Below are 23,228 nucleotides of genomic sequence, written 5' to 3' on the forward strand. Positions count from 1 at the left end.
TGCTGGCCCCTCTCCCCCTTGAGAACAGTCTGCACGCTCTGAGACATCCTTGATCTTGGCACTAGGGAAGCAACACACCATTCTGATTTTTTGCTGCTGGCCACAGAAAAGTCTGTCTGTATCTTGGACTTGACAGTCCCCTAACACAACTGATCTTTTGGAATCTGCCGTACCCCTCGTTACATTAGAGCCAGCCTCAATACCAGAAACTTGATTGTTCGTGTTACATTCCCCTGTGAATCGATCACCCCCTACATTTTCCAAAACAACATGCTTGTTTGAAATGGGGATAGCCACAGAAAACTCCTGCACTAACTGCCAACCTCTCAACTTTCCTGGAGTTATCCCATCTATGTGACTGTATCAGCGACTTTTCCCCCTTCCTATAACTGCCATCCATCACATACCGTTGCCGTAGCAAATTCCTCATTGTCTCTAATTGTCTCTCCAACCGATCCATTCAATCTAAGATTCGCAACCAACAGCATTTATTACTGATACAAACCACAGTAACCTGTAAACTCTCCTTAAACTCCCACATCTGACCAGAAGCACATATCACTCTACTAAAGGCCATATTTGCTCCTTCACAATCTACAGGCCCAGGAAATAACACTGTTTTATTCCTCTACAATACACTGCTCCAGGTTAAATTAATAGTTATGGCTTATTTTTTAAGTTTAACTAAGAGACATATCTCAAAAAACATATAATCAAGAAAGAACCCACTCTACTCACTACTGTAAACTTTCTGGCCACACTTAAAACTATCCACTTATCTGTTTCTGTGCTGTGACTTTGCCCAAACAGTTCCTCCAAGATCAGTTGTGAATTTCACCGTTTGTTAATTTTCCCAGGCGCACGCCGATATCCAGCGATACATGAATTCAAACAGCAAAGGCAGTAACTGTGTAGTTTCACTGTGGTGTCAGTTTATTTCTCTCTCTCTCTCCTGCACTGATCTCACCAAGTGCTTCCTTTGTCTGCACCTCGCCCTTTATAAAACTGCTGTTGTTCGGATTTTTTTTCCCCAAAGTTCAAAAACAATGCAACAGCATATGAAACAGTAATTGCTGCTCTTGGAATGTGAGGAAATCACCTTCAACACCAGCTCTTACAGCCAGTAAGTTTTCCCATCCTCCACCTTCCCTGGGAGGTTTGGGAATGTGATTCCCACAGTACTGAACCCAACTATCTTTATACCAAAACAAATTTGAAATAGCCCACATATTTTAAGAGTCAGTGCTTCTCCATTCAACATCTACTGACGACAATTGACATCCCTAATCGTGGGGTGCAAACGAAAAGCCTCTGGCCTGTAAAAAAGCAAACCAAGCTATATTTGTGTTCTCTGTAAGAAAAGAGCTCAAGAAGCATGGCATTCCAACCGGAATTCTACCAACAAACACACTGACTTGCACCCGATTTACCATCCCAGAGAAAAAGAACAGGAAATGACATCGCCATAGTAAGTGATATCACCAACACAAAGAAACCCAAACATATAAATAGAAAGCAGGAATCATCAGGAATGCATCGTCCAGAGGCTCACTGAAGATGTTACCTGGTGTGTGACGAAAAGTCTGAAAATTACCTGCCAGCTCAGCGAGCAGACCTACATCCAGACCCTCAACCTGAGCTACAGATCTTCTCAAAAACGTGCTAAAAGTTAGTCTATTCAATAGCGATTGTGGAGCAACAGACCACATATTTGTAAAGGAAAAAATAAATCACAATCTCCTTATGGATAGATGGTGAGAAGAGGGAGGGGGATTTGTTTTAAACTGCAATCTGTCCATAATATTTGCATACAAATCTAGACTCATTGTATTATAGCACCATCTATCAAACAAACTTCTGCCCATTTCAAATGCAGTGCATTACAGCCTGAGAGATTTATGGCACAAATGGAGACAGTTCAGCACATCATACTGATGTCAGTAAGCACTTTTGTGGAAATCTCATTCCTCTGTTCTGTACACGTTGCCTAACAAACTTATTCTCTTGAAATGCCTATCCCATTTTCTTTTAAAATCACTGATTATCTCTGCTTCAACCATCTTTGTAGGCAGCAAGCTCCAAATGTTTGCAACTTACTACATGAAAACGCTCTACCACATATACATTGTGCATCCGTCGCCCAAAATCTTAAACATATTCCTTAGTTTTTCTTCCACTGGGAACAACATTTCTTGGCTCATCTTTATCTAAACCTGTCATAACTTTAAAAATCACACAACACCAGATTATAGCCCAACAGGTTTATTTGGAAGCACTAGCTTTCGGAGCATTGCTCCTTCATCAGGTAGTGCTTTTAAATAAGCCTGTTGGACTATAACCTGGTGTTGTGAGATTTTTAAACTTTGTACACCTGAGGCCAACAGTGGCATCTCCAAATCATGTCATAATCTTGTGCAACTGAACCAAATCTCCCCTCAAACTCCTTTGCTGCAAGGTGAACAACCTTGTCCAGCTGTAATTAAAATTCTCTAATCTCTGGAAATAGAGACTTTTGCACTGTGGTGAGTAACAGTGAACAGAACACTCTCCTCATGGAGAGACAGGAGCTTTATAACGATTCATGATAACACCCCTGCTTTTGCGTTCTGCATCTATTAACAAAACCCACACAATTCCTTATGGCTTTCTAATTATGAATCTTTATTTCTTGAGCATTCAAAGATTGATAAACATGCACCCCCAGGTTTCACCTTCCCCAACCCAGTACTCCAGAAACACTTTTCCCCAGGGTGAGTCCACTTTGAGGCTTGAAGATTGTTGCAACTCCTCAATCAGAATTGACGTAATGGACGAGAGACTGTGAAAACAAAAAGCAACAAAGGCCTGAAAGAGTAGGCATCTGTCGGAAAGAAAGCACTGCTGTCATATCTTGGTCAAAGCTCATTGGACGCTATTAATACCACAGAACTGGCAAGCCCAAAATTACAACTTATTACCTCAATTGCCTAATAACAATCCTAGTTTGGGATTCCTGCCCACACACCTTGTCATTGTCTGTACTTCCTCTCACTTCTGCTAAAAAGCTATTACTTCATGCATTTCTTTATTAAATTCCATCCATTACCTTTCTGTCCATTCTGTTAACCTATTATAGAGTCATAGAGATGTACACATTGGAAACAGATCCTTTTGTCTAACCCGTCCATGCCGACCAGATATCCCAACCCACTCTAGTCCCACCTGCCTGCACCCGGCCCAGATCCCTCCAAACTCTTCCTGCTCATATACCCATCCAAATGCCTTTTAGATGTTGCAATTGTACCTGCCTCCACTACTTCCTCTGGCAGCTCATTCCATACATGTACCACCCTCTGCATGAAAATGTTGCCCCTTAGGTCTCTCTTATATCTTTCCCCTCTCACCCTAAACCTATGCCATCTAGTTCTGGACTCCCCGACCCCAGGGAAAAGACTTTGTCTATTTACCCTTGCACCGACCCCCCCCCCCCCGAAGAGCAACCCACCCAGACCCATTTCCCGACCCTATATTCACCCCTGACTAACACACCTAACACTGTGGGCAATTTAGCATGGCCAATTCACCTGACCTGCACATCATTTGGATTGTGGGAGGAAACCGGAGCAAACCCACGCAGACGAAGGAAGAATGTGCAAACTCTACACAGACATGCAGGAGTCAAATCCAGGACCCTGGTGCTGTGAGGCAGCAGTGCTAACCACTGAGCCCATAAATTTTTTTTTTGGAAACAGGCCCTTTTGGCCAAACTAGTCCACACCGACCCTCCGAAGAGTAACCCACCCAGACCCATTTCCCTCTGACTAATGCACCTAACACTAGGGGCAATTTAGCATGGCCAATTCACTTGGCCTGCACGAGGAAACCAAAGCACATGGGGAGAATGTCTGTGTGGAGTTTGCACAGTCAACTGAGGCTGGAACCGAACCTGGGACCCTGGTGCTGTGAGGCAGCAGTGCTAACCACTGAGCCACCACGCCACCCTACTACTCTTCAGTCTGAAATGCAGCCATTTAACACAATTCACTGTTTTCAAACCTTAAGCCAACTTTATCCATGTTGATTCTGATACTTCAACTCCAAGAGTTACAATAATGTTAACCAGCTTTTTTGAGAGATAGTTTGCCACTTACTTAAAATTCATACATAAATTCAATATATTCTCTTCAACCTCTTTCTTGATCAAAAATGTAATTAGATTAATCAAGCACAACCTAATTTTCATGAATCCATGATGGCTCTTAACATTATTAATCAAATGCTTCCAAATGTCTGTCAATTTTCTCCTTGATTATTATTTCTCAAACCTTTCCTCATACCAACATCGAACTAACTGATCTGTAGTTGATAGAATAGTCTTTGCATTCTCTGTTGCATAACGACTTGCCATTCATGCTTTCTTCATCTCATTTGTCTTTTTTTTTCTCTCTCTCCACAGTTGTTTGGTAACAGAGTATTTGGGATCTTGCACTTGAACACTCAATATACTGGCACCAACTGGCAACTTACTTTCATAAAAGTAAAAGCCTTTCACAATATTAACAAATAGCTGTGGTTGAGGAGAAAACTAAATTGACCTAACTAAACCAAACAAAGGGAAACTGAGGCTCTGAAAAGCAGCCTGTCTTAGGTATTCTGAAGTTTAGTTAAAGATGCAAACAGTTTCGCCAACATTGAATTTTCTCAACTTTTAAAAAATGAACCAAGACTGAAGAGTATCATGTTTTTATTAATAAGTTGTTTCACTTAAAATATTATCCATGGAATACAACTGAAAAAGATTAGAGAACAGGCATTCAATATTCATTGATTCTATAGAGATTGTGGCAGAATGTATCACTTTTTCCCAGTTTTCTACATTTTCACTGTTCTTGATGCTGCCGCTGGGACTTGGTTCCCCCATTACAGTCCATTTGTGAAATCAAGCTGTAACCACAAACCTTGCCAGTGATTGTGACTGATCCATTGACAAATATCAGCATAGTTGGCAAGTACACAAAGCAAAGTGAAACAGAAGTCAAGAAATCTGTTTTTAGAGCAAACTCTGAAGCTGTTGCACCAGATACTAAAATTGTGTGAAGCCTGAATGACATATGAAAGCTTTTTCTATATAAAAAAAGAAAGCATAGTAACTGCTGTGATATGATTCAAACGACAAGATAAAAAGACCAAGAATCAGTTTGGAGATCTTGGTTAACATTTAGTATGCCTTGCTCTTATCCAGATATGAATCATATATCCATCTGTCATATAGACAGAGCCCATGAACAGATACTTTTCAAAGTGTCTTGCTATTTTCTGCACCCTATGCTTAAGACTTTCAGGACATGCTTTGACCATGTAAACTCCAGTATTGCTTTCCTTTGAATAGTTGATGCTATCATTTGAAAGTTAGGCCACGAGTTAACAAACGTATTTCATATAATTGTGCAGTTTAACTACACAAAGGTTTGAAAGCCACCCAATAGATTGTCTCAGGTGGTCAGGATGCAATTTCATGCATCAAAGCATTTTCAGATTTACTTGTAGTTTACCACTTCATTAGGTAGAGTTCAAAGTCTAGTAAATAAAGATGAATGACAAATAGAAATCTCCTATTTGATTTATGTATTTATAGATCAGTGTTACCTTATGCAGCTGTAGTGTTTGAATGTGCTAGCTGCTTTCTGACATTCCAAACAGAGTTGTATTGCTCCAGGATAATCTTCTTCCTTAAACAAACAATCATAAAAGCATTCAGACCTCAACAAAACCATGAAACCAAATTTTCAGTTGTAAAAAATTCCCAAATTGTAAATAAAACTTTGAGCGAATCTCCATTAAAATGCTTAGTTTAACCTTGAATGATCAGTTAGTGACAAGGCATACATGTAAGGCCAGACTTCAGGGCAGAAATACAAAACAGATGAATTATGTGACAATGAGGGCATAGAGCAGAACAGAAGACACTGCCCTTTTAATATGATAAGCCAAGCCCTGATGATTCAGGTGGATGAAGACCATCATCTGGCTGTAATCTAAATGGAGCTCTGAAGTGTGAGGTTTTGCATTTGCAATAAAGCATAGGAATACAAAATAAATAGGAGGGTATTAAGAGGGGCACGGGGAGTAAAACGCCTTGGAGTGGATCTCCACAGGCTCCTGAAGATGGCAGGCCGAGTCAATGAGATGATAAAGGAACATGGGCAAACCTTTCCCACATTGGGTGAGGTACTGAACAAAAATGCTGGGATATCATGCTGGAACTGTACAAAAAAGCAAGATTAGTATAGAATAGAATACCTATAGTGTGGAAACAGGTCCTTCGGCCCAACAAGTGCACAATGACCCTCAGAAGAAAATCCCACCCAGACCCACTCCCCCATCACCACTAACGAATGCACACACCCTGAACATTATTGGCAATTTAGCATGGCCAATTCAGCTAACCTGCACATCCCTGGATAATGTTGCCAGAGCTTGAAAATTGCAGATCAGAGGAAATATTGGATAGGCTAGAGCTGTTGTACTAAGAACAGAAGCAGCTGGGATACATAATTGAGGTGTACAATATAACGTGGAGTCTTGGATAGTGAAGACCTATTTCCCCCAGTGGAGAGGTCAATTATCAGCTGGTACAGATTTAATGTGCCTGGTAAAAAGATTGGAGGGCTCAACAGAAAAAGATTTTTCATGCAGAGTGTGGTGGAATGGATTCACTGTCCACTTCGACAGCTAAGGCAGAAACCTTTAGCTCATTTATAAGTAACTTGGATCTGCATCTCTATAACCTGCAAGGCTGGGGCCCAGGTGCCAGAAAGTGGGATTAGAATGGGCAACTCATTTATTCAGCTGACACTGACATGATGCACTGAATGGTCTCTTTCTGTGCTGTAATTATTCTATGGCTGTTGCTATGCTTCGGTCAACATCCTTCCTTAATTATGAATTAAGGTGACCAAATAGAGCTGAGCTGCCAATTGACTATGATCTAAGTGAACCATGAAACCATTTCTCAGAATATTGGTTAGTGCATTGAGTATAGGAGTTGGAGGTCATGTGGGGAACGTTTGAGGACTCTGGGTCTATACTTGATGGAGTTTAGAAGGATGAGGGGGAAGCTAATTGAAACATACAGAATACTGAACGACCTAGACAGAGTAGATGTTGGGAAGATGTTTCCATTGGTAGGAGAGACCAGGACCCAAGAGAACAGCCTCACAGTAAAGGAAGACCTTTCAGAACAGAGATAAGGAGAAACTTCTTCAGCCAGACAGTGGCGAATCTATGGAATTCATTGCCACAGAAGGCTGTGGAAGCCAGGTCATTGAACATATTTAAGAATGAGATAGGTAGGTTCTTGAGTATGAAGGGGATCAAGGATTACAGGGAAAAAGCAGGAGAATGGAGTTGAGAAACTTATCAGCCATGATTGAATGGCAGATCATACTCGATGGGCTGAATGGCCTAATGTCTGCTCCTATGTCTATGGTCATGTTGCAGCTGTACAGGACTTTGGTTAGGCACTTTTGGAATCCTGCATGCAATTCTGGTCTCCCTGCTATAGGAAGAATGTTGTGAATCTTCAAAGGGTGCAGGAAAGATTTAAAAGGATATTGCCAGGATTGGAGGGTTTGAGCTATGGGGAGAGGCTGAATAGGCTGGGTAATTTTCCCTGGAGCATCAACGGCTGAGGGATGACCTTATAGAGGCTTATAAAGTCATGACGGCCACAGATAGGATGAATAGACAAGGTCTTTTCCCTGGGGTGGGGTAGTCCATAAGGCCACAGGTTTAAGCTAAGAGGGGAAAAATTTAAAAAGGGATCTAAGGGGCACAGAGGGTGGTGCGTGTATGGAAGGTGCTGTCAGAGGAAATAGTAGAAGCTGGCACAATTATGACATTTAAAAGGCATCTGGATGCGTGTATGAATAAGAAAGATTTAGAGGGATATGGGCCAAGTGGAACTTTTTCAAGGAACAGATACGACGTGTCCTTGATATGTATGTACCTGTCAGGCAGGAAAGAAATGGTCGTGTGAGGGAACCTTGGTTGACGAGGGAGGTTGAATATCTTGTAAAGAGGAAGGAGGAGGCTTACATAAGGTTGAGGAAACAGGGTTCAGACAGAGCAGTGGAGGGATACAGGATAGCCAGAAGGGACCTGAAGAAAGGGATTAGGAGAGCTAAGAGAGGGCATGAAAAATCTTTGGCGGATAGGATCAAGGATAACCCAAAGGCATTTTATGCGTATGTGAGAAACATGAGAATGACTAGAACGAGGGTAGGTCCGATCAAGGACAGTAGTGGGAGACTGTGTATTGAGTCGGAAGAGATAGGAGAGGTCTTGAATGAGTACTTTTCTTCAGTATTTACGAATGAGAGGGACCATATTGTTGAAGAGGAGAGTGTGAAACGGACTGGTAAGTTAGAGGAGATACTTGTTAGGGAGGAAGATGTGTTGGACATTTTGAACAACTTGAGGATAGACAAGTCCCCCGGGCCTGATGGGATATATCCTAGGATTATTTGGGAAGCAAGAGAGGAAATTGCAGTACCGTTGGCAATGATCTTTTCGTCTTCACTATCAACGGAGTGGTACCAGGGGACTGAAGAGTGGCGAATGTTGTGCCCCTGTTCAAAAAAGGGAATAGGGATAACCTCGGGAATTACAGGCCAGTTAGTCTTACTTCGGTGGTAGGCAAAGTAATGGAAAGGGTACTGAGGGATAGGATTTATGAGTATCTGGAAAGACACTGCTTGATTAGGGACAGCCAGCACGGATTTGTGAAGGGTAGGTCTTGCCTTACAAGTCTTATTGAATTCTTTGAGGAGGTGACCAAGCATGTGGATGAGGGTAGAGCAGTGGATGTAGTATACATGGATTTTAGTAAGGCATTTGATAAGATTCCCCATGGTAGGCTTATGCGGAAAGTCAGGAGGCATGGGATAGAGGGACATTTGGCCAATTGGATAGAAAACTGGCTAACCAGTCGAAGTCAGAGAGTGGTGGTAGATGGTAAATATTCAGCCTGGAGCCCAGTTACAAGTGGAGTTCCGCAGGGATCAGTTCTGGGTCCTCTGCTGTTTGTAATTTTTATTAATGACTTGGATGAAGGAGTCGAAGGGTGGGTCAGTAAATTTGCAGATGATACGAAGATTGGTGGAGTTGTGGATAGTGAGGAGGGCTGTTGTCGGCTGCAAAGGGACTTAGATATGATGCAGAGCTGGGCTGAGGAGTGGCAGATGGAGTTCAACCCTGCCAAGTGTGAGGTTGTCCATTTTGGAAGGACAAATAAGAATGCGGAATACAGGGTTAACGGTAGGGTTCTTAGTAAGGTGGAGGAGCAGAGGGATCTTGGGGTCTATGTTCATAGATCTTTGAAAGTTGCCACTCAGGTGGATAGAGCTTGTAAGAAGGCCTATGGTGTATTAGCGTTCATTAGCAGAGGGATTGAATTCAAGAGTCGTGAAGTGATGTTGCAACTGTACAGGACTTTGGTTAGGCCACATTTGGAGTTCTGTGTGCAGTTCTGGTCGCCTCACTTTAGGAAAGATGTGGAAGCTTTGGAGAGGGTGCAGAGAAGATTTACCAGGATGTTGCCTGGAATGGAGAATAGGTCGTACGAGGATAGGTTGAGAGTGCTAGGCCTTTTCTCATTGGAACGGCGAAGGATGAGGGGTGACTTGATAGAGGTTTATAAGATGATCAGAGGAATAGATAGAGTAGACAGTCAGAAACTTTTTCTCCAGGTACAACAGAGTGTTACAAGGGGACATAAATTTAAGGTGAAGGGTGAGAGGTATAGGGGAGATGTCAAGGGTGGGTTCTTTACCCAGAGAGTGGTGGGGGCATGGAATGCGCTGCCTGTGGGAGTGGTAGAGTCAGAATCTTTGGTGACCTTTACGCAGCAATTGGATAGGTACATGGATAGGTCTTAAGCTAGGACAAATGTTCGGCACAACATCGTGGGCCGAAGGGCCTGTTCTGTGCTGTATTGTTCTATGTTCTATGTTCTAAGTGCTGGCAAATGTGACCAGATTAACTTAGGATATCTGGTTGGCATAGACGAGTTGGACAGATAGAGATGTATAGCATGGAAACAGACCTATGATTCTAAATTAATGATCTACTCCTGCTCCTTTTGAAATAATACTATCATAATTGGATTAAGTGTCCATTAATATCTGGTGACTTGCTGCAGAACTTTCTGATGTGCACAAGTCAAAGCAGTCTACTCGATTGATGCTTCATTCACAAGATTAAGAATTCATACATTCAATCATGAGCACACTGTGGATACAGTGGGTGCCATCTACAAGACACATTGCACTGACTTACTAAGGCTTCTTCAATAGCACACAAACCCACAATTTCTACCATCTATTTGAACAAGAGCAGTAGATGCATGGGGATATCCTCCATTTTTAGGATTCCCACAATCTGAATTGGAAAAAATATTGTTATTCCTTCATTGTCACTAGGTCAATATCTTGGAATAGTCAATGTGGAAATACCTTTACCACCTAGACTGCAGTGGTTTGTCAAGGTACATGAATTCCTAAGTGCAATGCTTTTTTTTTGTTATAAAAATTAATTCATAGAATGTGGACATCATTGTTAGGCCAACATTTATTGTCCATCCCTAATGACAGCTAAGAGTCAGTCACATTGCTGTGGGTTTGGAGTCACACTTAGGCCAGACCAGTTGAGGATATCCTTCCCTACATCATGTTGTTGAACCAAATAGGTTTTAATCACAATCAACAGTAGTTCCATTAGATGAGCATTTAATTCTAGATTTAAAAAAAATAATTCAAACTTCAGCATCTAACAAGGTGGGATCTGAATCTATGTTCCTCAGAGCTTTAGCCAGGGATTACTCATTCAGTGACATTACCATTACACCATCACCCTCCCACTTTGAAATGCATAAACATTTGATAACATTTGAGAGTATGGTGCTGGAAAAGCATAGCAGGTCAGACAGCATCCGAGGAGCAGGAGAATCGACGTTTCAGGCATAAGTTCTTCATCAGGAATGATGAAGGGCTTGATAACACTTGATAACATTCCTAAGGACAATTAGGATGGGTAATAAATGCTAGTCCAGCAGCAACACACACATCCCCTGAATGAACAAAGGAAATCTCAACAGCATGGTAGGAAATATCAATGTCTATTTCCGGTTTCCACAAACTCTTTCTTTTAACTCGTTATGGGTGTCATTTCAGCTCAAATATCCAGAAACATGCAACATTTCCATCAGTACACCATTGCATCATATTGCTTCTTCAATGATTACAAGATTTTCAAATCCATTGTGTTGAACAAACAACATGACAGAATGCTTTCTTTAAAGGAGCCCTTAATCTGTCTTTTATATACTTGAACCAGTATGCTTTAATTTCTGTAGATTTCCTGAAATAATCATTCTCTTCCTCAAGTCTCCCTCCCCTCCATCATATGATACAGGAGATAAAGAAGCAGAGATGGTACAAGGAAACCTGTTCTCATTACAGTCCCAATTTGGAATGCACTACCTGAAAAGGTGGAGGAAGCAAGTTCAATACTAACATTCAAAAGTGAAACAGATAAATACTTGAAGAAAAAATACTTTACAACATTATAAGTAGAGAACACAAAGGTAGGATTTACTAGACAGCTCCAAAGAGCTGGAACATGGGCCAAATGGCCTCCAGCTGTCCTATGATTCTATGAATCAAGTCTAAACCAAAGAAAATTAATTCTGCCATCTGCACTTACTAGAAGAAAGCAAAGTACCAACTACTATCCATCACAACATCTCAAATTAATATTAATTGGGCATGCAAAACATGGGTTAATCTGCAACTCGTAAAAATTTCAATGTGGAAACATTTTGTAAGAATTTTTAGCTAGGTAATTACATGAACCTCTTTAAAATGAAACTGTTGCAGTTGTAATTGAGAAGTTTCAGTTGTCCTTTGGTTTAGACTACCTAGATTGGGAAAACACGCAGTTGTCTCTCTGGCAAAACTGAAGCCCTGTTATAAAAATTTAATTCCCTAAACAACTTTTCAACTATAGTTGACATAATTCTGAATCCACAGACCATGAACAAACCAAAATACAACTTAAATAAGTAGGTGTATGAATATTTAGTGACTTTAAAAAAAATTAAACAGCCAAACAAAAATGACTGCTGTAGTCATATGACTGGACTTGGCAGTGACCTTTACACAAGTTTCTCAGAAATCAAAGTCAGCCAGATGCTCAACACCTCCTGTAGATCCTGCTTGAATGGGAATGCTAACTGTTGCTTTATAAGCTGCTACAGGGAGCATTATCTCTTAAAAAACCCAACCCTATTAAACAGAGTTACAAGTCACCGCATCCTATAAAATGCTTTATGACTTTCCACTTAACCACTAGGATGAGGCAGACCATTCTTTACCTGCTACACAAACCTTCTCTTGACATACATTGTTCTCATGAATAAATTGGTTTCAGTGATGTTAAAGGTTCATTTCACTGAATGGTAGATTGCCTTGTTGTGAAATGATATGGCGTATACATTTCTTTGACCAGTAACTTAAAACTTGTTACAACAAATCAATAGCTCTTTTCCATTTTTCTTTTCCACTGACCTTCAATCCAATTGATACACTTAAACATTTTTAATCCTCTGGAGGCAAGAAAATATACTTGAGTTAAGAGAGGAATGAAGAATGCAAAGCAGTATTCAGAGAAGTACAAAGGACAAACTAAAAAGGAAAAGCAATTTGATGCCATTAGAATGCAGATGACCAAATACAAATGAAAGACAAAAAGGAATTTGTGCCTCTCCCTCAGGTAATGTGTAGGAATCCATGAACTTGTCAAACTACGCCAAACAATAAAATACGGCAGATATCAAAATCACCACTATTCATTAGATTTAATCAACAGAGAAATGCAATAACACTAAAACACAGATGTAAAAGAGACAATCCAAATTTTGATATCTTACATCATTAATTTTCCAAGCACAAAAAAAAAAGATCATAGGACAATTGTTAGGGGAATCATTTTGCAAAAGATCTCCATGATTCTTCCAAAGCAGTCAGCCACCCTGCATGGTCCAGGTACCAGCCTTGACATTGACTGCACCGAACTTGTCCAAATATACAGAAAATGTGTTCTAGTTAGGAACAGGATTTGGCCATTCAGCCCTTCAAGCCGGTTTCATTTGTTACTAGCCATTATCAGTAAACTTTGTACAGAGTAATAAACTTAGCTTTGCTTTGTAATTTTGGCTAAGACATCAAAATTGAAAACAGTTCAAACAGCTATGATGTGTGACAATCATGACAGTAATTCAAAATGTTGTTTATTGGATCACCATTCATGAACATTGCAAACTTTAACATATTACTTTAGTTTAACAGGATGCAACTTTCCAAACATGATATTAATCCAAAAAATTGTATAGAAAAATCATCTCTAGCAATTTACTTCACATTTAAAATTTATAACCTGAAAATACAGTGACCAGTGAATTTGCTTTTCTAGTCTTATGATAATTTGAATCATGGTTGCCTACCTCCAACATTTCACTTAACCGTACATCCGTCCTTTGCTGTAGAGAACAAAATAAAAACTGTTTCAGAAATATTTCACACAAAATAAAATAAAAAAAAATTAAGTATGTAAAAAATATATACCAGTGTTTTAATTGTGCGTAAAGACTTCAGTAGTCCAATCAACAGCTGTCTCTTTCTTTGATTCGCAAGCAACCCCAGGCTAGCTTGTGTAAAGCCTTCCTTGGCAATATTTAGCTGCCTGACAAAATAAAACATCAAGTCTGTTTCAAACAATTACTTATGGTAATGAAATGCAATCAAAATGTTGTTTATCTTCATGATACAATGTTTATTTTCTTATTAAAAATACAACCTAAATTACATCTTTAACATGCCAAAATATCCCATGATGCTTTACAGAGTCTTAAGTTAAAGGAACCCTGGGCCAGAAGTAGAAGAATTCAGACCAAAAACAATTGATCAAAAGTTTTAAGACCAAGTATTAAAAAGAGATCAAAGACAAAAGAGAGACAACTTCAGTGAGAAAATTCCACAGAAATTTCATAGATTGAAAAAGCTACTATTAGAGCAGAGGGGGGTGGGTGGGGTGGTGCATTCTTAAACCAAAAGAATTGAATGACAAATGCACTGCACACTCTAAACCAGGGAAGCCACTTCAAAAATCAGATGGTCAGCATCCATACAACAGAATTAACAGTTTCATTACAACAGTAAATAATCAGCTTTTATTACAGATAAATGAAATTTCTTGTTCTTTGTAATTCTGCAACTTCCTTTTGATTCGTGCAGTCAATAAACTATCTTCAATATCAAGGTATTTTGTCCAAATAAAACAGCATAGCATTAGGCTATTCAGACCAACTGATTGGTATTCTCAATGAGGTCCTCATGTCCTTACACACTACACTTGTTTGCTCCCAGCGCATCCTCTATCCTCTTCACCCTTTGCTAAAATCAATTTACCTAATCTACCATAACTACATAGCAGGTTCCACCCTCTGGGTCAAGGTGATTCTCCTGAGTTCCCTTTTGGACTTATGAGTGACTCTTATGTTTATGGTATTTAGGTTTGAATCCCCATCCAATCATCTGTGTCTACCTTCACAACATTAAATCTTATTGGTTTCTAGTTTCCAAAATGAAACCCAACCCGTTCTATCTTTCCTGATTTATTTTAATATCTCTGTATTATTATATCACTGTATGTTCTTATATCTTCACCAGTGCCACTGTATGCTTGTTTCAAACATAATTACCAGAAGTGTGCACAAAACCACAAGTGTAGCCACATCTAAATTCCATGCAAATCAGACATAACTTCTCTACTTCTTCAGTTCTAATCCTTAAGAAATTTTATTGCTTCTTTCTTACATTTTTGTGGCCTTGTTAATCTGGTTTACACTAATAATGATCCATGCCTCCACATCTTGAATCATAAATGTGATTTGGATTTTAATTTTCCAATACGTATGCTTTGTTCTTTCAACCAAAATTCACTTTCTTATACTTGTAACAAGTACTGACTATCAAACAACATTTGGACATGTAGTTTTAATATATCGACTGTTTTATTCAAAATGCTCTTAGCCCATCTCAATATGATGATAAGCATTGAGTTATCAGATGATGACTTGTGTGTTGAGCAGCCATCTTAGGAAATACTTGTGGTATCTCGTTAGCTCCCTGATTTTGACAACTTCAGATTTTCCTTTATCCATCCATATGCCAAGAATAAATTCTATGTCGTTGTGCAAAAATATTCTCATCTTTCTTTGTTCTGAAGTTTATTTTCCAATACACCCAAAAAAGTTACATCCCTGCTGAATACTTACCCCACTGTAAATAGACTTTGAACGCAAAATTATTACAGTTAAAAAGTAATTGAAGTGATCAGTGAATATTTGCACCATGTTCGTGCAAACTGAAAAATGCCAAGCAAGCATTAACTGAAAATCCAATTGATTAATATTTTCCACAAGTTCTTTTACAGACTTAATATTTTAGCAGAACTTCAGCGCAAATTATGCAAACATGGAAGAAAAACCCTGGGAACACTCAACAGTTTAGGCAGCTCCTGTGAAGGAAAAGAGTTCCAGTTTGAGATTGTTGATGCTTTTTCGAGAGCACAACCTTTATTATTCCTACTTGAAATGGTTTTTGTAGACTTTTGTTTTTGAAAAAAAAACAATTCAATCAGAATTGCAAGTAGGGAGCAATTCTAACATAAAATGCTGCATTCCTGAAATACAAATTAGTTCTTTAAAAACAAATTAGCATTCATATTTACCTCTGCGATGAAGGAATGGCATGGATGACTCTTTGCCCTGAAATACCATTTGGTTTCACCACATTAACTTGGGAATTACATTTGCTACTTGTTACAAAGGCATAAATTATTAATTTATTTTGCAAATGGGTAGGAACTCAAGAACCATAAGATTCACAACAAATTTACTAGATTGATATCTGGAAAAAGTTGGTTGCGTATGAGGAAAGGTTGGAAAGACTGGCTTGTCTCGATTCAACTTTATAACAGTGAGGGGTGACTTGACTAAAGTTTTGAAGATCCTGAACAGATTCGAGACCTTGGATGTGGAAAAGAGGTTTTCTCCTGTGAGCATGCCCAGAATCAAGGGACAATGCTTAAAGATTAGAGGTCACCTTTGTAGGGCAGAAACCAACGTGTATTTTTTTCTCGGAGGGTCTGTAACTTTAGAAGTCACTGCTTACTAAGCCATTAAATATTGATTAGCTCCACTGATGGAATAGCTGGTTTATGATACTGAGTGAATACAACAATATGGGTTCAATCCCTGTACCAGACATGAGCAAATCATAAAATCCTCAACAGTGATCAAGTTAAAATCACCACAGTCACCTCTCTTCCAGTCTACTGAGAGCAGCCTGTGGGACTATGGCCACTTTCACAGTGTAAGCCAAGAAGGAACAACTTTGAGGAACGACAGGGTACAAGTCTTGAGTACGAGGTAACAGTTCAGCATGGTTTTGTCAAGGGGAGGTCATGTCTGATCAAGTTCATTTAATTTTCCAGAGAAGTGGCCTGCTGTTTAGATGAGGGCAATGTGTTCAATGTAGTCAACTTGGACGTCAATAAGGCTTTTGGTAAGATACCGAATGGGAGACTGCAAAGTAAGAGCTCATGGGATCCAAGGAAATTTGGCATATTTGATCCACATTTGGCTGAGTGGCAGGAAGAAAAGGGAGATAGTTGCTGGCTGCTTTCTGACTGGCAGTCTATATCCAGTGTGGTGCCAGGGTCGGTGTTAGAGCCCATGCTACTTGTGGTTTTCAAGAATGATTCAGACTTGTAAGTTGGAGGGTTGATCAGTAATTTTGCAAATGATTCAAAAATTGGTGGGATGATAAATAATCAGGAGGATAGCCTTTGATTACAGGAGGGTAGAAATGGTCTGACTGGTTCTAAAAGGAATTCGATCCAGATATACATGAAATGAACACTTGGGTAGGCCTAACAAGGCACAGGAATACATGACAAACTGCAGGACCCTGAAGAGTCTATCTGTATTCCAATCTTGAGTCAGACTAGTTTTATTTCCAAAGTAGGAATTTATAAAATGTCACATGGACTGACTGCATACAGAATGTGCTTTTTGAACATAACAGAATGTATCTGCAAATACAAGTCTGCAAATGCAAATTCACCCCGTAGCCGTGTGTGTGTGTGCGTGAGAGAGAGAGCGCGAGAGAGAGAGCGCGAGAGAGAGAGCGCGAGAGAGAGAGCGCGAGAGAGAGAGCGCGAGAGAGAGAGCGCGAGAGAGAGAGCGCGAGAGAGAGAGCGCGAGAGAGAGAGCGCGAGAGAGAGAGCGCGAGAGAGAGAGCGCGAGAGAGAGAGCGCGAGAGAGAGAGCGCGAGAGAGAGAGCGCGAGAGAGAGAGCGCGAGAGAGAGAGCGCGAGAGAGAGAGCGCGAGAGAGAGCGCGAACGCGAATATGTGCATGAATGTGACAGGGTATCTGCAGACCCTCTCTCTCAGACACTCACAAACACCCTCTCACAAGGATACAGTCCATCACACTTGTGTATATACACACACACATACATTTAAGGGATGAATTTGCATTTGAACATTCATCCTATTTTGTTCAAAAAGCACACAATCTGCAGGCAGTCAGTCCGTCCATGTGACATGTTATAAATTTCCACTTTGGAAATAGAACTTGTCTGACTCAAGTTTGGAATACAGACAGACTCTAACCTCACACCTTTAATGCATTGTCTGAGCTGAGATGTCACTTTTTTTTATAAAACCTTACATTATCTCAGGAACGTGACTTGAAAGTTCTGGGATTTACTTATTATTGAATTGAAACCTGCAACCCATTCTAAGTGATTAAAGACTTCACAGCAATCTAGGTTTGTTCAATACATCACAACAGCTATATGACACTTGGATCTTTTGCTACAAATTCTGTGTCTTATGATCCTCCCCACTAGCTACCTGACGAAGAAGCAGCGCTCTGAAAGCTCTCTCATTCCAAATAAACCTGTTGGACTATAACCTGGTGTTGTACGATTTTTAACTTTGCCCACCCCAACCCAACACCGGCACGTCCACATCATGAACTGGCCAAGGCATAGCTTCTAAGAGCAAGGTTAGGCCATAGGTAGAGTATTGTGTGCAGTTCTGAAATCAATGTTAGAACAGGAATGTGATTGCACTGGAGAAGGTACAGAAAAGATTTAACAGGATGTTGCTTTAGCTGGAAAGTTGCAAAATTACCAGTTTAATACCTGGACTAGAGAGTTTTAGGAGAAAGTGAGGACTGCAGATGCTGGAGATCAGAGCTGAAAAGTGTGTTGCTGGAAAAGCGCAGGTCAGGCAGCATCCAAGGAGCAGGAGAATCGACGTTTCGGGCATAAGCCCTTCTTCAGGAATGAGGAGGGACTGAGATAAGATGGGGGGAGGGGAAATGAGGAAGCTGGAGAAATCTGCATTCATCCCTTGTGGTTGGAGGGTTCCTAGGCGGAAGATGAGGCACTCTTCCTCCAGGCGTCGTGTTGCCATGGTCTGGCGATGGAGGAGGCCAAGGACCTGCATGTCCTTGGCCGAGTGGGAGGGGGAGTTCAAGTGTTCAGCCACGGGGCGGTTGGGTTGGTTGGTGCGGGTGTCCCAGAGGTGTTCTCTGAAACATTCCGCAAGTAGGCGGCCTGTCTCCCCAATGTATAGGAGGCTACATCGGGTGCAGCAGATGCAGTAAATGATGTATGTGGAGATGCAGGTGAATTTGTGACAGATATGGAAGGATCCCTTGGGGCCTTGGGGGGAGGTGTGGGTGCAAGTTTTGCATTTCTTGCGATTGCAGGGGAAGGTGACGGGAGTGGAGGTTGGGTTGGTGGGGGATGTGGACCTGACGAGGTAGTCACGGAGGGAGTGGTCTTTCCGGAACACTGATAGGGGAGGGGAGGGAAATATATCCTTGGTGGTGGGGTCTGTTTGGATGTGGCGGAAATGACGAAGGATGATACGATGTATCTGGAGGTTAGTGGGGTGGTAGGTGAGGACCAGTGGGGTTCTAGAGAGTTTTAGGAACATCGACCATTCAGTCTCTCAAGATTGTTCTATCATTCAATGAGAAGATCATGACTGATTTATGGTCTAACTCTATATCTGCCTTTGGTTCATATCCCTTAACATCGCTGCTTACAAAACCTGGTCTCAGCTGTAAAATTAGCACCTAATCCAGTATATCTGCTCTTTGTGGAAGACACTTCCAAACATCTACCACCCTTTGTGTTTAGAAATGCTTCCTAACATGGCTCCTGATCCTATGCCCTCTGAGCTCTAATTTCCCAGCCACTCTAATCCCAACCAGTGGAAATAGTTAGTCTTTATTATCCAGTCTTTTCCTAGCAAAATCTTCAAGTTTTCACTCAGATCACCCCTTAACCTTCTAAATTCTAGAGAAGACAGGCCTAATTTGTGTAATTCCTCCTTATAACTTAACCCTTGAAGTCCAGGTATCATTCTTGTAAAGCTACATTGTACTCCCTGCAAGGTCATTATGTCCTTCCTAAGGTGTAGTGCTCAGACCTGCTCACAGTTCTTCAAGAAGAGTCCAACCAGGGTTTTGTATAACTGCAGCATAACTTATGCATCCTCAAACTCCAGTCCTCTAGATATAAAGACCAGCATACTTTGAGCTTTCTTGATTATTTTCTGCACCAGTTCATGGCATTTTCAAGATCTATATATCTGAGCTCCCCAAGTCTCTTTGGACATCGACTGTATTTAAATCATCTAAAAAGTATACTTATTTATCCTTTCTCGGTCCAAAATGTATAACTTCTCACTTGTTTACAATGAATTCAATCTGCTACAGTTTTGCCCATTCACTTAGTCTATCAACATCCTTTTGTAATTTAATGCTACTATCTACATTGTCTACAATGCCACCTAAAATTGTGTCATTAGAAAATTTGGATAGATGACTTTCTATGCCATCATCCAAGTCATTTATAAACAACACAGACCCTAATACAGATTCTTGTGGTCATTACTCTTCATATCCTGCCAAGTTGAGTCCCTATCCATTACTCTGAGTTTCTGTCACCTGCCACACAACAACTTTCTCAGCTATCTCAATAATTTGGCATCAGTTCTATGGGCTTCTACCTTAATTAACAGACTTTTTACCAAATACCTTCTGGAAGTTCATATAAACAACATCCATAGGTGTTTCCCAGCGCACTACCTCAGCCACATCATTTAACAAATTCAATGAGGTTTGTCAAGCATGACCCACCTGACTGAAATCTACACTGGCTCTGCCAATTACTGAAATTTATTTTAGCTATGAAGACAGATTGGAGTTGATTTCCGTGGAACAGAGGAAACTGAGAGGGGACATGATTGGGATGTATAAAGTTGAGGGGCATAGATGGAAAGAAACATTTCCCATTTATGAAGGGATTAACAACCAGTAGGCATAGATTAAAGATGAGGGGTTGAAGGTTTAGAGGTGGTGTTAGAAAAAAATCTTTCCATCCAGAGATTAGTGGGAAACTGAAACTCCTTGTCTGTAAGGGTGGCAGAAAAACCCTCATAATATTTAAGTAGTATTTAGATGTAAGATTTACAAGGATGTTGCCAGGGATAAAAGGTTTGAGCTGTAGGGAAAGGTTGAATAGACTGAAAGCTGTTAGCCCTGGAGCATTAGAGGTTTATAAAATCATGAGGGGCAACAACAGGGTAAATAGATAAATTCCCTGGGGTGGGGGCGTCCAGAAGTAGAGGGCATAGGCTGAGGGTAAGAGGGGAAAAATTTAAAAGGGACTTAAGGGGCAACTTTTTGACACAGAGGGTGGTACGTGTATGGAATGAGCTGCCAGATGAATTGGTGGAGGCTGGTACAATTGCAACATTTAAGAGGCATTTGGATGGGTATATGAATAGGAAGGGTTTGGAGGGATACGGGCCGGGTGTTGGCAGGTGGGACTAGATTGGGTTGGGATAACTGGTCAGTATGGACGGATTGGACCAAAGGGTCTGTTTCCATGCTGTACATCTCTATGACTCTAAGTTGTTAGGATTTGGAATGACCTGATTGGATGTGTGATGGAAGCTAGTCCAGGATACGCACTCAAAAGGGCAGGGCTAATTGTTTGGATAGAAATAATACACATCGGTATGGCAGGAGATTGGCACGAGGTCATGATGCTTATTTAAACATTCATAAACCCCACAATGGACTAAAGGGCCTCCTTCTGGGCCGTAACACTTCAATGATACATCTATTGGGTTCCCTCTACCTGTTCTATTAGACATATTGTCAAATAGTTTTACAGAGGAACAATACTATATTAACATGTTCTAATTGTGCAAAGCTTTTCTAACAACATTGTAAAGATTTACTTAACAATAAGTTCCCAATGACTGAAATCAGGCTCACTAACCCATTGTTCCCTTCTTTTTATCTCCCTCCTTTCCTGAATGGTGATGTAATAGTTACTAATTTCCAATCCGCTGCGACAATTTGAAAATGTGGAAAATTGTTGCCAATGCCTTCACCATCTCAGGCCTACCTTTAGAACTGCAGTTTTAATTATACACACTGGGGATTTGTCAAATTTTAATTCCATAAATTTCTCCAATAATTGTTTCGTCATTAACTGCTGATATTAATTATCTTCAGTTCCTCACTGTTCTTATCTCATCAGTTATCCTCCATTTCTGCGAAGTTGTGCAGTCTACTGTGACATTGAACAAAACTTCTGGGCCTACTGTCATTTCTTCATTCTCCAAAATGCAATCTCTTGTTTCTGCCTCAAAAGCTCCAATGTTTACTTCAGCTACTCTTCACAGATAATTGTAAAAATTCTTGCAATGTACTTTATTTTCCTATCTCTCTCTCTCTCACACAATTTATTTTTCTTATTAATAAACTTAATCATGGCCTTTCACTAGTTTGTGAAGCATTCTCGATCCTCAAACTGATGACTATTCCTTGTAACAATATAAACCTGGTATTACCTTGCTAATCTTTTAATGGAATGTATTTTATTGAACATTTTGAATAGGCGCTTGAAATGTTTTCGATTTTTTATTTAAATGCCATACCTTTTATTCTATTTAGCCATGCAATCTGGTCCAGAACTATCACCCATGCGTATAGGCTTTTTCAAAGTTTAACATTCTTGTTTGGGACTTGAGTATGTCACTTTTAAACAAATGTTATCTAACTGTATTATCATCACTAATTCACAGTGAATTTTTGCTAACAGATTGCTAATTAACTCCATCTCACTGCATAATATGTTACTCAAAATAGCATTTTCCCTAGTTGGTTCCACTGTATATTGCTCCTGGAAATCACAAATCCATTCTACAAACTCATCTGCCAGACCGCACATGTCGGTTTGTCCAGTCTATGAAGATTTAAGACCCCAGAGATTACACTGCCTCCCATCAGGGCTTGCGACCCTAGCTACTCCTAGTCCCCATCCACAAAAATTGTACTTCCTGATATTGAAGCCAAGACCCTTGATCTACAAGGCCCTTATAGCTTATATTTCTCCTTTGCCATTTATCTTTTCAAAAGATCAATCATAATTGCCATTTTAGATTGCACCAAATTGAGGAAAACTTTTCCAAATAAAATACAAAAGCACTTTATTTTCATACCTGAAATCACTCCTATTCTCTTGTAGACAATATGCCTGTCCTCATACCATTCAAAGGCAAAAGATTTGTTGACGTGATTATAAAACTCTGACAAAACAATTTATAATTTCTATTTCTATCTCTGTAACAGACACTAAACTTTTCACAGTACAGCTGACAAGAAGATCACATATTGAGAAAAAAGAGGTGCACTACCATTGCATGATGTACTAGGGAAAATTAGCATGTTATATTACTTCAAAAGAGGGACACTTCAACAATTTAATGTAAATTCTGCAATAATAACCAAAAAGAGCTGAAGATCACACTTGGCTTTTACTGCTCTCACAAATTTTCCAATGAAGCTGACTTGTACAGCTTTGAGGGAGCTAGCCTCATGGAGCATTTGATCTTCTACTTGCAACCATTTAACTGCAACACCAGAAATACACCTACTAACACATTATCACAGATGAAAAGCAGCAGGAATGGAAATAAACCTTCAAGATAATAGAGTCAAAGAGATGTACAGCATGGAAACAGACCC

The 23,228-nt window shown here is 40.2% G+C and overlaps 1 protein-coding gene across 3 annotated transcripts in view; it reads right to left on the bottom strand.

Annotated features, from left to right (window-relative positions):
* Window positions 1–23,228, bottom strand: part of vps50 (VPS50 EARP/GARPII complex subunit) — a 186,019-nt gene that overhangs the window by 103,439 nt on the left and 59,352 nt on the right. For all 3 annotated transcript variants that reach the window (XM_087987151.1, XM_043689946.2, XM_043689947.2), the window contains exons 7-9: window positions 13,662–13,779; window positions 13,541–13,576; window positions 5,626–5,708 (exon numbers count right to left, since the gene is read on the bottom strand). In XM_087987151.1, coding sequence (XP_087843277.1) covers window positions 5,626–5,708; window positions 13,541–13,576; window positions 13,662–13,779 — 237 coding nt within the window. The remainder of the gene's footprint in view (window positions 1–5,625; window positions 5,709–13,540; window positions 13,577–13,661; window positions 13,780–23,228) is intronic.

Source organism: Chiloscyllium plagiosum, unplaced genomic scaffold (genome assembly GCF_037043375.1).
Source record: "Chiloscyllium plagiosum isolate Xiang-an unplaced genomic scaffold, Cpla_swu_hap1 HiC_scaffold_5, whole genome shotgun sequence".
Lineage (NCBI taxonomy): Eukaryota > Metazoa > Chordata > Chondrichthyes > Orectolobiformes > Hemiscylliidae > Chiloscyllium > Chiloscyllium plagiosum.